Source organism: Micromys minutus (assembly GCF_963924665.1).
Source record: "Micromys minutus genome assembly, chromosome: 26".
NCBI lineage: Eukaryota > Metazoa > Chordata > Mammalia > Rodentia > Muridae > Micromys > Micromys minutus.
The window spans coordinates 26926656-26940680 of NC_137961.1; the positions used below are offsets into that span (position 1 = coordinate 26926656).

Consider the following 14025-nt stretch of genomic DNA (forward strand, 5'->3'; position numbering starts at 1 on the left):
TTCATTGATTGTCCCAGCTCTGGGTAGATTAGTAGAGACTTGCTTGAAGGAGTGGAATTTATGAAATGTTTGCCTCATCCAGCAAGCCGGGCTGCTGTAATACAGCTGCCTCCTCAGTGGTTTGCTTTGATCCTGTGGAATGAAAGGACAGGAGGATCAGCTCGGGTCTAAATGAGATTACAGCTGGTTCTGCTGCTTATCTGGGCTATTGCCAACTAGTGTGGCTTTGCACGTCCTAAGGGGTTTACAACAGAAACTGTTTATTGAGTATCATCGGTTTACTCAGCACAAGCAGGCTAATCCTTCCCAGCCTCAGCATGCTGTAGAATTGTGCAGGAGCCAAGCCAAAAGCTGGTATTGCCAGACCCTCTCGAGCCCTTTGTCTCGCTCTATATTGATTTTTACCTGAGTTAAAGACAGTGAAAAAATAAAACCAATAACCATTCCTATTGTGAGCAAAAGGTTAATCTTACCTAAAATCTTACAAAAAGCATCTGTTAACCCTAGAAGGGACAGCCTTCCTGTTTTTTGTTTTTAGTCAAGTGGGATTTTTTTTTTAATTTTGAATTTTAAAGAAGATAAAAACAGTTTAAGAGATCTTGCTAGGCATTGAAAGTTAAATACTTAAGTTTTCTAGTAGTGATATACCACAACACTGCTTTGTAAGTAGAATGTGAGATAGCTTATTTCTAAATAAAAGTTTTTTACTTTATATCCAGTTTGCATGGAATACTTTATATTATTGTATTACCTACTAGGCTGGAAACTTCATGATGGAAAGTAAAACTTATCACAAATGAGTGACCATTTTGTCTAGTGGTGTATCTTTGTTAATAGTATATTTCTAATAAATAACAAACTGGTGACTTTGGGTATTGTAAAGACAACCTTTAGTAAATAATCTGATATTTTAAAAGTTTCACACATATAATTAACATAGTTGGATCTTAAGCTAAGATGTTCCCTACTAGATGGTGCTTTGGGTCTTTTACTTTGTACTCAGTTTCCATTTTTTACTCATCAAGTTATTCAACCTTTGCAGTGTATTTTTATTACCAAAGTAAAAATAATATTTACTTTACAGAATTTAATCAAAGTACATTAGAACATTTTAGAAAGCAGCAGGGAATTAATCAGGTTAGTCAAGGCCACTGTAGTTGGTCAGGAGCCCAAAGGCACTGAAGATTCTATGCATCCGATACTCCTGATGTTAAAGTGGTATTTGAAGCTTAATGGCAACCACCCTAGCAGTCTTCAGTGACCACAGACACTCACTGTGTGTGTGTCTCCCCACGGCTGTGGAGACGTTTGGAAACCTCGGGCTGCCTTTGGGCATTGTTCCTCAGGATCCATCTACTTGGATTCTTCAGACAAGGTCTCTAACTGGAACCTGGGGCTTAGACTAGTTTGTCAAGACAGAAGTCCTCCTGTGTGCATGCCCTCAGCGCTGGAGTTTTAAGTCATGCCGCTATGCCTGGCTTTTTTGCATCGATGCAAATGATGGAACTTGGGACTTCATGTTTGCACAGTACTTTACTGACTGGGCAACCTCCTCAGCACCTCTTCTAGTGCTCCCTTCAGAGGTGTGTGTTCTCAGATAGGGCTTCATCTGTACCAGTAAGTTCTGGGAAAGCTGTAAGTACGAAATTTAGGCTATGAGTTGGCCATCCCTACCAAAATGTCCAAAATACAAAATTCAAAGCATTTTGATCACTGATATGATGACTTAAGTGAAAATTTTCTCATCTAAGTCATCTGACAGATTGTAGTTAAACAGAGGCACATGTCTAAAAGTATAGAACAATTACCTTGCACTGTGCCAGAAAATCATAGGAGCTAGCAAGGTTGATGTTTTAACACGGGACCCAAGCATTATAGTTGAGAGACTCAAGTGGACTTTCCAATGGTTAGGAAAGTCAGAATGACAAACTTTTATATAGGATATATGGCTAAGCTCAGTGTATGTCCCTTCCAGTTTAAGAGGATCTACACACTTCCCAGATAGGAGTGGATGGTAAACACTGGTAACTGCAAGCGCTAAGTAAAAGACAAAACAGGTTGTTTAAGAAGAGTACAGAGCTTCCTAGGTTTTCTTTCTCCTAATTGGTAAGGAACATGTATCCTCAGCTACATGTACGTTTAAAAATGTTACTATGGAAACATTTGGAGACTTTGAAAATGTACTATGTGATGGAATCAGCTTAGACTGATACTTACCTTAAACACAGAGCTTTGTCCAATATTTAACCTAATAGGCAAGATGTGTACCAGTTGAAATGTAATATTTATCCAATCATTTTTGTTCTGTCAAGCTAGGCTCTAAAGCAATAGGTTGCACTCACCCAGTGATAAACTTTTAGTGCATTTGGAGATGAAAGCTGTTGGTGGTGATTGCTTAAACTTTTTGCTCAATCATCTGAATGGCACAAATCAAAGCATGTTTCAGGCTGTGAGAAGTTTCACCTAGATATTGCTTCTTCTACACATGGGTCACCATATAAATTACACCCACAGTTTGCAGCATAGCTGGTGCTAGAATTAAATTGATGAGTAAAACGTTTTCCTGTTAATACAACCAGGCAGGGTTGACATTGCTAATGGTCGGCTCCATCTAATAAATCATTTGTTCTCACAGTGAGTTTCACTGTTTCAGAGGTGACGATGATAAAGGTTTAGCAGTCCAATAGTTCTTCTAGAACGACAGAAAATTAGCTCCACAGTCTATATTACCAGATGCCAGGAAGACTGAAAGGAGGGGTGACTACAGCCTAACAGAACCTTGTGTTCTGCAAGACAGTGAATTACAAGACCAAACTGTTAATTCAATATTTATTCTTTTTACAAAGACAACTGCTGATTTTTTGCCCAAGGATGCCTTTTGAAAATACCTTATTATTGTCTAGTTATCTACATAATTAAGCCTTTTCCTTTCAGAATAATTCTGAGCAGTGCAAGCAGCATTGTCCTTTACTACCTTTTCTTTCTATGTTTACTGAGCTTAACTTTCCTCCAAATATTCTAAGCTTTGTTAAAGGTGGTGAACAGCAAGTCATTGTAAACAGTTTTCTCTCATAAGAGTAAATTTGGGGGTGGTGTGTTCTACTGGAATTGCAATAACAGGCAGTTTTTAAAAAGTGTATTGTGAACTGGGCAGTGGTAGGGCACGCCTTTAATCCCAGCACTTGGTAGGCAGAGGCAGATGGGTCTTGGTGAGTTTGAGGTCAGCCCGCTCTACAGAGTGAGTGCCAAAACAGCTAGGTCCTCGTGACAAATAGAAAAACCCTGTCTCTGGGAAAGAAAAATATATTGCCAGGTACTTTTACTTTACTCATGAAATTTTATGATCCTTAAACTTTTTTGATAGATTAGGTTTTTATATTCTTAGGTGATATTTACAGGGTGCTAGTAAAGCCTACATACCTTTCCAATTTCATCTGTTGTGCCTTCGAATCTTCTCTTAATGTGTTATGCATTCAGGCTCAATTGATCTTGTAGTGGTTCCATTCCTCACAGATCTTTTACTTGGTACTTCAACTTTTGTTTGTTTGTTTGTTTGTATTTTGAGGCAGTGTTTCTCTGAGTAGCCCTGGTTGTCTTGGAACTAACCCTGTAGGCCATGTTGGCCTTGAACTCAAAGATTCACCAGCTTCTGCCTCCTGAGTACTGGGATTAAAGGCATGTGCTCCTAGGCCTGGCCACTTTAATAGTTCTTTCCTCAACATATACATGTTTTTCTTTGTTTGTTTGCATCATGAAATAGGCGCTTTAAAATTACAGATTCGTACTTCCATTGGTTCTATGCAAATGACCTCTGCTTTGCACAAATAGCATATTTCAAGCCCTCAGCATGCAGAACCAGTTAAAAGGTTCATTTACTGAAGAATTATAAAAGGAAATTAGTGATATAATAAAAGTCTTTGAGGCTCTCGACCTAATCCCAGAGCTTTATAATAAACCTCACAGCACACTGACTTAATGGATAATCTTTTCGGAAAGCTTGCTCCCCGCCCTTTCCTTCCCTGCATAGGGCCGCAGCAAAGGTGGAGCATCTCCTTAGAGGAGTGTTTGTGGAAGTGTTTAGAATGACAGTCAATTAAAACTGCCAAGTTTCTTTACAGTTAAATACAAATTTGTTATAAATGACTCTGAGATGCTTTTTTGAGGATTGAGTTTATACATTTGACTTTTCATACTTTTTCTGTTTAGAATTTAAGTTAAATTGCCGTATTTTGAATATTAAAGTTTTAGATGGGTTTTGGGGAACAATAAGTACTCTAGTGGAGAAGTAAAGTCAAGGGAGAAGAGAAATTGGACAGTTAAATTATTCGCTTGTGCTTAGAAGAAGGTAGAAGAGGGACAGGAGCTATGGGCGTTTATGTACATTGTTATTTCCAGGAGAATATGCTTACAATTTTGATACAAAATGTTTCTGAAGCATCGCTATGTTCTTTTTGACTCCTATTTGGCTGACTTGTAATCCAAATTACTTGTCACTGTTGGATCTGATGACAGGGTTTTTAAAGCCATTAACAATTGGCAGTGTATAGTAGTGTCTCCATAACTCACTGTTTTTCTTGAATCTGAGAGAAGTTCTGAGGCTGCAGAATGCTTTAGAGGTTTTAGAAAATTATTTATCAAAGGGCACTTCTTTCCCCATTGCATTAGATATTGGAATTATACATCCATATAATCTGTTGACATGGGATTGGATTTGATTTAAATGGAAGGAGGAAAAAGAAACCAGACATTTTCAATATTTATTGATACACCCAATCCATTAGGATAAATTATAGTGCAAATTTTACTTCGATAGGGCCACTTTAGTTGATGTAGTTAGGAATTAGTTGACATTACCATTAGACCCTGTTCTTTTTTGAAATATATTTCCACCAATTAGAAAAAGTCTCAGAAACAGAATTCAGTCTTAGTTTATTTGTGTAATAGGTGACTGAAAATATTTGAGTACATTTAATAAATGTAAAAATTAACTTCTGAATTTTTATGAAACAAGCCATGTTCCCTCATAGGGGCACTTCAGCTAAAGATGTAGTGGAGTGATCACATTTGTCATTAGAAGGTAACAAAGCACACTGCCATTTAGTTTTTATAAGACAGCTGGTCTGTCCAAAGCCTCCTCCTGAACTCCATTTTTAATTCTCAATTGGCTGGTGAGACCAGAAGGGATATTTACCTAATTTGGTTCCCGAGATGACTTCATTAAGATCACCAGTGATCGCATGATCAAAAAGAATCGAGTGCTTCATTTTCTGCAGCTGTTTTCCTTGCTCTTTATCCTGACTTGAGACTGGAGCAAGCTCGGTCAGCTCAACATCCTCCGTTTCCTTAGTGTCTGTGTAAGCACTGCATTATTCTCAGGCACAGAATCCTGCAGGCCATGAATCTTCTGAAAGCCTCCCCTTTACATTCTAGACGTATTATTAAGATGAACGCATTTCATATTCAGCAAAAAGGGCACGTGAGATGGCTAGGCACACAAGCCTGGCAACCAGATTTCGATTATAGAACCCACATAAAGGTGGAAGAGAACCAACTCCACAAAGTTATCCTTTGGTCTCCACACATGCCATATAGCATGTTAGCCCACAGCACACCACTGCACGTACACAATATTGATAGTTAATATTGTCTCACAGAAATGGTATTACTTATGACTGCCCTCTAACCAGAAGAACAAAAGGTCCGTGTTGTTTTTCACTGGTGATCTTAGTACTGTAGTATTGTAGATTCTGTGTTTCATAAAGAAGGCCGTTGTCTTATCCTCACTCATTTTCATCCATTACTTTTCTTGCTATTCAGCGCCTAACTGAACAAAAATAGTTCAAAGTATTTAGAAATGAGTTGTTATGGTCTGGTGATGACTGTTGGGGGGGGTGTCCTTTAGCAAATCTGCAAGTCATAATGTAACGTCATATTCCTAACAGTTCTTTACACTATTATTTCATAGAGCTTCATCTAACCATCACTTGTCTGAATTCATAGAAATTGCTTGAAACATCTTATAGTATAATATCTAGAGTTTACATACAAATATAAGTTAAACTGCTACCATAATAGAGAAATGTATTCATTCAACTCCGGATCATAGAGTATAGAGCACCCATTGCTAGCATGGCACAATTAGCCTTTGCATTTAGCCATTTAGCAGGATATCTAAGTGTGTAAATCCTTATGCGCAGCACGATACTGGTTATGTAAGGTGGTTTTGTCTGGGTTGATTTTTTTTCTTTCTTCCTTTCTTTCTTTCTTTCTTTTTTTTTTTATCTTGATGACATGTTTACTTACCCCCAGCTTTTGAGACAAACTTTTGAAATCCCAAATGTTACTGTAACAGCTGTATTTTGGTAAGGATACATGCAAGTCATTGTAGGATTACTCATGGAAGCGATCATTCGATTACCTTCTGCCTTTATCATTTTAACCACACAGTATTCTAGTAGCAGAAAAACTCAAACTGATGAGCACGATGCAGCCAGAAATTGCACTGCATTCCATTAATATTTTAGTTACATTTCTGTTATTTGTCATGTTAGTACCAAATTGTCAGTAATTACCTAGACCGATAGTTCTCAACCTATGGATTGTTGATGCCTTTGGAGTTTGCATATCAGATATACTGCATAGCAAATATTTATTACAGTTTATAAGAGTAGCAAAATTACACTATTTAAGTACCAACGAAATAGTTTTATGGTTGGGGTCACCACACGAGGAACTGTATTAAAGGGTCACAGCATTTGGAAGGTTGAGAGCCACTGTCCTAAACAGTATATAATTTCATGTCGCTTTGCTTTATTCATATTTCTCAATTTCTTGAACTTTTCTGTAGGATTTTATTTTTAATTTTTATAACTCATGATGGTGCTGGTATTTCCTCTCCACAAAGCATTCACTGCACCCCTAATGTTTTTTAAGATCACAATCCATATTTTAAGTGTACATGCTTTGAATGGAAGCATTGTGTATGGTTAGTTTCATGTAACTAGATACAGAAGTGTTTTTGTGAGCTCAGCTGCTGGACCGAACGGTTCTGGTATCTAAATTCACTCTTCTATTCTAGACAAAGTTTACATGTTTTTAATTAAACGTTGCTTTTTTTTCCTTAATGATTTCAGACAGTGATTGACAAGATTGAACAAATGGTACCCCATTCCTATTTACTGAATTGCCTTCTAATGTGTCTGTAAGAGTCAGAAGAGTTGCTTTTCCCTCTAATGTATGTGCTGTTTTACATGTTCCTTTTTAACATACAAATTACACTTCTACATTTGTGGCCTATCATGCACTTTGATTTTATACAGGATTTTTACTATCAATTTTTTTCTTGGATATTTTATGTATTTACATTTCAAATGTTATCTCTCCCATCCCCCATCCTTCCTCCCACTGCTTCTATGAAGATGTTCCCACTCCCACCTCAACATCCTGTACTTTTTCAGTGATAGTCTCCTGCCTCTAACTCACACTTGCTAGGACTTGAACCAATAGAGTTACACCTAAACTACATACTGCCCTGTCTGACATGTCACAAACTGTGTTCACTGATTTTATAGGTTACCAACTCTGTAGTTGGTGATGGGACTTTATATTCCTGTATAATGGGTGAAAAATGGAGCTCCTTCCTAGACACATGTTCATTTGTACACTTTTCTTCACATATCACAGAGCTACCTTTGTTTCCCCTAGATCTGTTGTGTGTCACTGCATACTTCACAGGTGGTACTGCTGCTCTGTAGAATCTGCCTGCTTTGTAAAGTACTCTCGGAGAACTGCTGATTAGATATTTTTTAAGTCATTTCCAGCGTTAAAATTTTGGAACTTGGGTTGGTTACGGTTATTTTTGTATGGTGAAGCAGTTGCTGGTTTTATTTCACAGAAACGGGCAGGCAAAGGAAAGCATCCATGAAGAACCCCCATTTTCTTTCTGTTTACCAGCACCTAATCATTTGGATACTTGGAGTAGTTCTGCACAGTGATTAGAAACAATTTTTTAAAAGCTAATGCAGGGTTTTAAAGTCACCATGTTTGGAATAGAGCTAAAAGAATCATTCCGTTTTTGCTGGTCTCTGTCAACTCCTACCAGTCACATTGTTGTGTTGTGTTTGTCCTATGTGGTGTGGGCTTCATCAAAAAATTTTTTTCTTTAAATTCCGAAAGCGTGCGTTCATCTATGCACACCAGAAAGTAATCTGCTGTCACCCACCCATTTATCGCAGTCAGACCTTGGCGTAGCAGCACAGGCCGGCTCAGCTACCGGGGAAGAACGCAGAGAAGAGCTGTGTTGTTGCCACTCCAGGGTGGTTGGGGTGTGATAAGACATGTGGAAAAAGACCGAGGAAAACAAGAAGAGACCATGGAACGTGGGGAAGGAGGACTGAGTAACGGGTCCCTTTAGTGTGAGAAATGAGTCGAGGTGCCCGAACTAGATATGAAGCTTTCAAAACGTGTGAATAGTGGGTTTGGAAGAGTCTGGGTATGATCATGGCCTTATGAATTCTTCTGAAGACTTACAGGCTTTTCACAAAAATCGGTTAGGTGTCTGTAGCAACCATGACCACTGTTCTTAACTCAGTGGAACAGGAATTAGGAAGTCATTTCTTCCAAGGTCACACAGCTCTGTAAGTAGCTACGTAACACATTCTCTTTTAGTCTCAACTCTTCATTTATAAGATTTGAATAATTGTTTCTGCTTCATGGGATGAGAAATAATGTTTATAAACTAGTTGACATAATACAAGGCTCATAGTAAATACTAATAAATGCTAGGTATTGCTATTATTTCTACTGTGAAAGCTGCAATTTGAGTAACTTGACATTTGGCAAATTTATTTTCTGTGATCCTCTATTTCATCATTTATAATGTAAAATGGTCTGGTTATTATTCTTCCACATGTGTGTATCAGAATTATTCACATGTGTGTAACAGAATTATTTTAGCCTACATGAAACGTGTCTTTCCTCAAAGCAATTTCCAAGTGTTGGGGAAAGTTATATATTTTGCTTTGGTTTTACCTTTTAGGCAGCGGATGCCTTTCTGCTTTTTCATTGGTGGCGGCGGCAGGTTGAAAGTATCTAAAACTGTCTGTGGCCTCTGGAGCTACACCAGTGTCTTCCTCCGCGGTCGTGCCCCTAGTGAGGCGCTTCCTTTACTACCCGCACTTTCTACTGCTCCAGTCTCACTAGTCCTTACAGTTAGTTTTCCATCCCAGAAACTGATTTTAAACAGTTCCCGAGAGTGCACAGGTAATTTGAACTTGTGGCTACATCCAGACATTTGATTCGGCCTCCATCATGGCCGATGCCCGCCATTTCTTCTTTTCACCGTGATTCTCTCAGGGATGGAGACCGAGGAGGAGCATTAGCATGCTGTGGGTGTGCAGCTTCCCCAGTCTGCAGCGCTCAGTGGTGCACAGTTCTCAGACGTGCTTCTGTGGGGTCAGTGTCTCGGCTTTAATTAGACCCTGTCCCCCCACTGCTCACTCTGCCTTGAAAGGAATACACTCTGGCAGCATCCGATATTTGCATAATGGTTTGTGTTTGACCATTATGCATTCAGATCTCTGAGTCATATCCCTGAGGTAACCAGTAGATAACTCCTGCTGTGCCATCAGTTTTTGCTGCTGAGGTAAAAGGTGGGTCATATTTGTCCTTCTCAATATTGCCTTGAGTACATCGTTCTTCTCCAGGTCTTAACTCATGGAATTCCACTGTTGCCCTTGGCGTTTCAAAGCTCAGGGCCACCTTGGTCTCTCCTCGGTCTTTCCTTCTGTGCTGAAATTTCCTTAGTCCACATAAGGCGAAAAGACAACAATTAATGTTTAATCATTTAAAAACCTGTCTGTTGTGAGTTACTGTGTAAAGGAAGCATCTTTCTTCAGCATCAGGTCTAGGTTTCAAATATGGTCAGCCCTCAGCTGTGTGAACTTTGGATGTGTTATTTAACTTTTCTGCTGTCAGCTGCTGTAACGAGTCATCTCATGGCCCTTGCTTTTTTTTTTTTTTTTTTTTTTACTTAGTTGACATGTCAAAACATGGCATTTATACATCTTGCGGGGTAGCATGTTGTTATGGATGTATGTTGCATAACGGTAAAGTCAGCTCAAAAACATCTCTCTTCAGATATATATCCTTTCTTTATAGTAAAATGTTCAGAGTATTTTAAACTTACACTAGATGTTTGTTTTGGTGATGGGGTACTAGTAGGGATTAACACTAGTGCCTTGTTCATGCTAAACAAGTCCACCACCACTGATCTGTGTCACCGGCCCCTAACTTTCGGAATATGCAATACGTAATTATTGTTTTTCCATTTCTTAGTAGAGCAGCATTCATACTGGTCTTTCTGTGACTGGTTTATTCCACTTAATGTCTTCTCCATTTGTCCAAAATTTTATTCCTTTGAGGGAAGAAATAAGTAGAGAGCCCAGTGGGCGCACGGGAGTAGTATGTGTGAAGGCTTGAGGTCGCGTGAGGTGTCCTCAGTTGCTCCCCACTGTGACTCAGACATGGCCTGTCGCTGAACTTAGAGGTGGCCGATTCAGCTAGTCTAATTGGCCAGCATGCTCCTGCCTCACCCTCCCCAGTGCTAACATCACTGATGATGATCCTTTACCCAGGTCTTCTATGTAGGAGATGGCGCTCCAAACTTGGGTCCTCAGACTTGCTTGGTGTGCTGGCTAGTTTTATGTCAACTTGACACAAGCTAGAGTTATCTGGAAGGGGGGAACCTCAATAGAGGAACTTTCCTCCGTAAGATCCAGTTGTAGGACATTTTCTTAATTAGTGATTTGTGGGTGAGGGTCCACCTTATTAATAGGTGGTATCATCCCTGGTCTTGGGTTCTGTAAGCAGGCTGAAGAAGCCATGATAAGCAAGCCTGTAAATAACACCCCTCTATGTCGTCGTATTAGCCCCCGCTCCAGGTTCCTGCCCTGTTTGAGAATTTTACCAACCAAGCCATCTTGAAGATCCAGAATTTTGTTCTTTTATATATTCTCTCCTATTTGTAGATCACATTTTCTCTTTCCACTCATCATGTGGTGGACACAGAGTTGGTTCCATTTCATGGGTCTAGTAAGTTAATGCTGCAGTAAACACGGGAGCGCAGATGTCTTTTTGACATCCAGACTCCATTCATTTGGATTTATGCCCAGGCCTGGGATTGCTGGATTGTACTGCATTTTCAATTCTAATTTTTGAGGAACCTCCATAATGACTGAACTAATTTATAATCTACTACTACCAATGGCGTAAAAAGGTTCCTATGTCTCTACATTCTCACCGGTGCTCATTACCTTCCTTTTTGAAGTCCCCAGAACCACCTTTTAACCTAGAATGCACTCTTAGTATAAGTAGTAGTGTATCTCTCTTTATCATGGAGATATCAGGGTCCAGTAAAAAATAGAACAACTGAATTTACTGTATAGACTTACATTAATATCTTTCCCTGTCTTAGAAGTTATTGGCAGAAAGAGATGCCTTACAAATAGAACTTTAAAACATTCGTTTGAGAATTTCACCCATGCTTATGTGTTTTCAAATCCATTTTATATTTCTCTCCTGCCACTCCTCCTTGATAATAGCATTCTTAACTAGAATGAGCCATGTCACAATATCTCATTGCGGATTTAGTTTTTATTCCTCTGAATATTTGTATGTGGTCTTTTGAGACATGTCTGAAATTTTTTAAAGTGATTTTTGTTTCGTTAATAGATTTCGGGCTGCATGCTATCCCCCTTTAACAAATATTTACAATATTTACAAATACACAATATATGAATGTGTAGTTTGTAAATATTTCCTCTTATTTTAATTGCTTTAAGTTGATTGTTTTCTTCGTGGTAACAAGCATTTTAGTTTAATATTCCAGTTGTCTATTTTTGCATTCCTATATTTTTGGATGGGTGAAGTCTTATCCAAAAGCTTCTTGACTAACCAGTGTCCTGAACTGTTTCTTCTAGTAGTTGTTTTTTAGGTCTTTCTTTAATCCACTTTGAGGTTTCTGTTTTGTTTTGTTCCTTGAGAGGGTTGGAGGACTGATCCGCCCACCCACTCCCCATGTTTCCAGGTAACACATTGCTGTGTAGCTAGACCAGCTTCAAACTTATGGTCTCTCTGCTTTGTCCTCCTCATTGTAGAGATTACACGTGTGCCCCAGCAAGCAAAGAAGGCAGGAAGCTCGCAGATAGAAACTGGTCAGAAATGTTACTACTTTCCCAGGGATAAGTAGGTTTTAGTGATTAAAAATGTATATAGCAATAGTGAATAATACATTATTTATTATTTTTTAAAATCAGTATATCTGGGGGGAAAAGCTACTAAAACCCAGGAACTAGTCATTATTTTTGTTAGACTTGAGTGCATAAAAGTATTCCTGATCCTTTCTGTGTTACCAGGGTCAGTTGAGTTAGTTGCCAAAGAATTCTAGTACTATCTCTTTCATTTTATTCTAAGCTATAGGACCCAAACTGGTCGTTAGCCTCTAATGTAAATTGAGATCATCTCAGGAAGATATTTATATAGAAAACATAACATATAGTTAGTTTTTGTTTGTTGGTTTTAATGAGAATAGCTTGCTATATATTGTTTCCCAAGGCTTTTGTATACTTTTTCTATACTTTTAGTAAGATTAAGTAATGTTCCATGATGTGCAGAAATCCAATGTAAAGCAATAAAAGCTCCTAATATTATGTAATTTATACTTGGAATTTTTCTTCCTAGTGTATAGTCATGTGACAAGATACGGTCTTATAACCACTTTGTGGAATTGCTTTAGCTGCACATCCTAAATAAACTACTTAAAAGATTAAGGATGCTACCTTTGAATTAACTGTTTTTAAAAGTACTGATTACTTTTCTAAGTTAGCAACAACTTCTGACAAAGGAAGCCGTGGGCTTTCTTTGTGCTTTTTTGCATCTAGTTGCTTTCTGTGTAAGTGAAGAGAGCAAAGAGAAGGATGATAATCCACAGTTACTTCTGCTCTTCAGGGTGGTGTGGCCGTGATGGAATCAGACACAGAAAACAGCCGTACTCGACATCTAACATGACATTTTACTTGTTTCTAAATGGATTGCTTTCTAAATGCCTCTCTTCCCAGTCATTGTGCAGTCTCATAGTTCTTTCTTTGCATAGTCTGATAACCTCAATTTTCTGCACCTGTGCTTCTTAGGTTTCGATGATGCTTAAATTTTAAGTTAACAACAAGTAATTAATGATAAAGCAGAATTTAAGAAAGAATTGCATTGTGCTTTGTTAATGAACAGAATATTTTATTGTCTGTGAAAGTGATTTTCTAGGTCCCAATAGTCAAGACTGTGCCCATAGTTTTGTATACCAGCACAAAGCCTGCTGCTTTTTTACACAAGGGGAAAAAAATGTTCAATTGGAAATACAATACCTGAACCAAATGTTCTTCTTACTTTCTTCCCAATATATGTGTCAAAAATCCTCAAGAAAAAAAATGGTTTAAAAAACTATTTTTATGCTTAGATTCTAAGTAAAATCACTTGACATACATGAATTGCAAAATGCAGATCCTCATTCTCAAGTTGCTTGTTTCTCATTTATATCTGACATATTAAAAAGCATATAATTAATGGTTGACATTAGTAATTAACATTAACTTTATGGTATTTTATATGCCTTCTTCATCCTTCAAATAATTAAATATATTATGCCTTGCCAGAAAGGTTTCAGCTATACAAATGCTCCTTCAGTTTTCACAGGATAGAAATGTGAAAAAAAAAAGGCTTTAAAAACCAGCCTGCTTTCATCTCTTGAGTGTTAGATATATTTTTATTTCTTTTTAGGAGTGTTCATCAGCAATTGTGTCAGGAACTTCAGAAGGGGAACGTGGACCTGATCCTGCAGTCTTCATTATCGGCTAAAGAGCGCCCCCTTGCTGCCGTCGCCAGTGCACTGTGGAGGCATTTCTTTTCCTTTCTCAAGAGTCAGAGAGTGACCCAAGTCGTGCCTCCCTCCCAACTTGCCGACGCTGCTGCAGGTCA

General features: G+C 38.4%; 1 protein-coding gene across 1 annotated transcript in view; it reads left to right on the forward strand.

Annotated features, from left to right (window-relative positions):
* The window catches only part of MMS22L (MMS22 like, DNA repair protein), a gene marked incomplete at its 5' end in the record, with an annotated part of 108216 nt that overhangs the window by 62183 nt on the left and 32008 nt on the right, over positions 1–14025 (forward strand). Inside the window, one exon of the mRNA XM_080938565.1 lies at positions 13828–14021. Coding sequence (XP_080794691.1) covers positions 13828–14021 — 194 coding nt within the window. The remainder of the gene's footprint in view (positions 1–13827; positions 14022–14025) is intronic.